The 2,789-nt window shown below is 41.7% G+C and overlaps 1 protein-coding gene across 1 annotated transcript in view; it reads right to left on the bottom strand.

The window, feature by feature from the left end:
* Window positions 1–1,853, bottom strand: part of slc6a4 (solute carrier family 6 (neurotransmitter transporter), member 4) — a 33,419-nt gene extending 31,566 nt beyond the window's left edge. Inside the window, exon 1 of the mRNA XM_015395754.1 lies at window positions 1,017–1,853. Coding sequence (XP_015251240.1) covers window positions 1,017–1,485 — 469 coding nt within the window. The 5' untranslated portion in view covers window positions 1,486–1,853. The remainder of the gene's footprint in view (window positions 1–1,016) is intronic.
* Window positions 1,854–2,789: the final 936 nt, after the last annotated feature.

Raw genomic sequence — 2,789 nt, 5'->3', positions numbered from 1 at the left:
AAATTAAATTTTTTTAGACTTCTTACTAGTTTTTCCAGTGTGTTTTCAAACATCTCAACTGCACTGCAAAAACTAAATCTAAAAATGAGTGAAAAATGTCTTATGTTGCATGCATATAGGCCTATGCTTTTATTCATCCCCTGCACTGCACATATTTATGTATTTATCCACCTTACTTTTATCTTTTTAAAATATTTGATGCATTTCCTGTGGTTTTATTTGTGAAATGTGAATGTGTGTGTGAAAAGTGTTCTATTAATGCACAAATAAAAGCCACTGAACTGTACTGAACTGAACTGAATATAATAGTTTTTTTCTCATTTAAAATATAAATTGTCTTGTTCTATTGGCAAAGTGTCTCACTTACCTCCTTAATTCAAGAAAAAAAAAATACACTTATTTCAAGAAAAGTTATCAGTTATTGAGATTAAAATTTTTTGCAGTGTGTCTTTGGCTCCTAAATAGAATTAGTTGGGAGGGAACAGCCACCTGGACGGATGTCAGATCTTTGGATATATCCAACTCCTCCCTCTCAGCTATCTGATCATAAACTTATTTTGCGTGCACGTGTGCGGGCGGGGCGGTGCGTACTTGCGTGCGCGGAGCCTCTTTGTGACATGAAAGCGAAGATAAGGGATTGATTGAGCAGCTGCCTGGAAGACAGGTTATTAAGAGAAGGACGGAGACCGGGGGCACGCTCATAAAAAGCACAATTAATACTCTTGCCTCTATCAAGCCTCCCAGTCTCCATCTCTTACCTCGCCGTGGGACAGCGACTCACGTACGGAGCACAGGAAATTGCAAAAATTTTATTATTGCAGATTCAATAAAAAAGGAGGCCTTGTTTGATGCAAGGTGAGGATGAGGAGGTAGGAGAGCAACTGGGGCTTTGTGGAATTACAAAATAAGGGTTCTTGTTTCTAAGACTCAGGACTCTATCAGGGAGTTACTGACAAACAAACTAAACATGGAGGCTTCTCCTTTATGTCTCTTTCAAACACCTGTTGATTCCTCACCTCCTCCATTCTGGTAGCAGATGTACGGGAACCTCCAGACGTTTCCGAGATCCACCGCATAGCCGATCACAGACAACAGGAAGTCCATCTTCTTGCTCCAGGTCTCTCTGGGCCTCTCTAAGCTGGTCTGCTGGACCACCAGAGTTCTCAGACCTCCCAGCGGCCCGGCTAACCCGGTTCCCCCCGTAGGCGTGGTAGCCGCCCCTGCGGCTGTTCTCTGTGCCGACCCCTCCCTGGGGCTCTGAGGGGTGGATGTTGTGTAGCCGTTAGAAACCTGCTGACCGGAGTCAGAGGTCAGGCTTTTTGGTCCTTTGTTTCCAAGACCATCAGCCAGAACCAAGTTAACATTTTCCTCTTGGGTCTCCTCCTCTTTCCCCTCTACTTCCACTCTCCCTTCCCCCCTTTCTCCCCTGGTCTCCCCCTCTTCTGTTGTTGACACGTTCGTCATCATCATATCTTTTGCCTCCATTGGGCTGTGTTGGCGTTGGGCGTTGGCAAGGCGGTTAGGGGTGAAGAGAGGCTGTCAGCGATGAAGGGAATGTGGCACTATTGTCTGATACGGTGCCCATGAGGGGGGCAGAGAAGCCGGGGAGCCAGGGAAAGGGCGTGGACAGAGTCTGGGGCCGTTCTGGGCGAAAAGAAGGGAGCTAATGGCACAACCGCAGATGAACGAGTGGCCGACAGTTGAATATTAGAGGGCCGGTTGAGCAAGAGAGGCAAGGAGGGTACTTTTAGGACAAGAGGGACTTGATCAAATCTTAGGGGACGCAAAGGTTGCAACTAAATCTTCAATCTTCTCCACAAAAAGCTCGTCTTCTGAAACCCTTAGGGTTAGGGCAAACTGCAACACACAGATGGAAAAATCAATCAGCAAATAAAATGTACCAACTTTATTAGCAAACCTTTTCATAAAGCCTTTTTATACGACAGAAAGGCTTTTATTATGACATTGAACATCTATCTACGCTTCAGGTCACAGTGCTGATGGTGCATATCTCCAGAGGATACAGAGAGGCTGCGGTGCCGGCCGATCACAGCAGGCAAAGATAAGATCTTACTGTTTTTTTGCACTAAATCTACCCTGACAAACTGAAATTGGGAGGTGAAATAGTGGCCAATCAAGTCCATTTACCCACCGTTGCGCTTTCTTTTGATTTTTATTGTAAAATCTCAGATGCAACAATCTTAAGAGGTCAGTTTATCAACGGTAGAGAAAATGTGAAAAGGAGAATGCTGCATTTCTAAACAGCACAAAAAAAAAACAAGGAAAAGTTTTGATTTATTGCAACTCTTAGAAACTCCCTTAAAAAAAAGATTCAGTCATAAAATTAAAGAACACTTTGCTTTAGTTATATTGCTGAATTTAGATTAAAAAAACAAAACAAAAAACACTTTGATTTGATAAATAGACAAATTTAAGACTGCTTAGAGGATATTAATATAAAGTTAGGTGACTAAATTATTTATTTAATGTTAAAAAGAAGTTTTCAGATGAATCTATATTAGTTTGCCCAACTAAAATCATAATCGAGTCACTTTAGGCGATCTGTTTAGCTTTGATTTAAAGTGCTTTAGGAGTTTCCCCGAGTGAAGAGAGGAAACCACGATATAAAAAGATCCAGAAGAAGAAGCCAGCGCTTCGACAAGAGAAAACAAGCATTCAGTAAAGATCCCGTTAGACAACTAATGCAAAAATAAATTTACAAAAGAGCATGGTAAACTTTATTTCTTTTAAAAAAAATACTTCAAGTCAAACAAACAATAATAACAGTT

The sequence above is a fragment of the Cyprinodon variegatus genome, unplaced genomic scaffold, assembly GCF_000732505.1.
Source record: "Cyprinodon variegatus isolate N-32 unplaced genomic scaffold, C_variegatus-1.0 Scaffold759, whole genome shotgun sequence".
Lineage (NCBI taxonomy): Eukaryota > Metazoa > Chordata > Actinopteri > Cyprinodontiformes > Cyprinodontidae > Cyprinodon > Cyprinodon variegatus.
The sequence above is the reverse complement of the archived record's forward strand: the minus strand, read 5'-3'. Positions and strand labels throughout refer to the sequence as shown.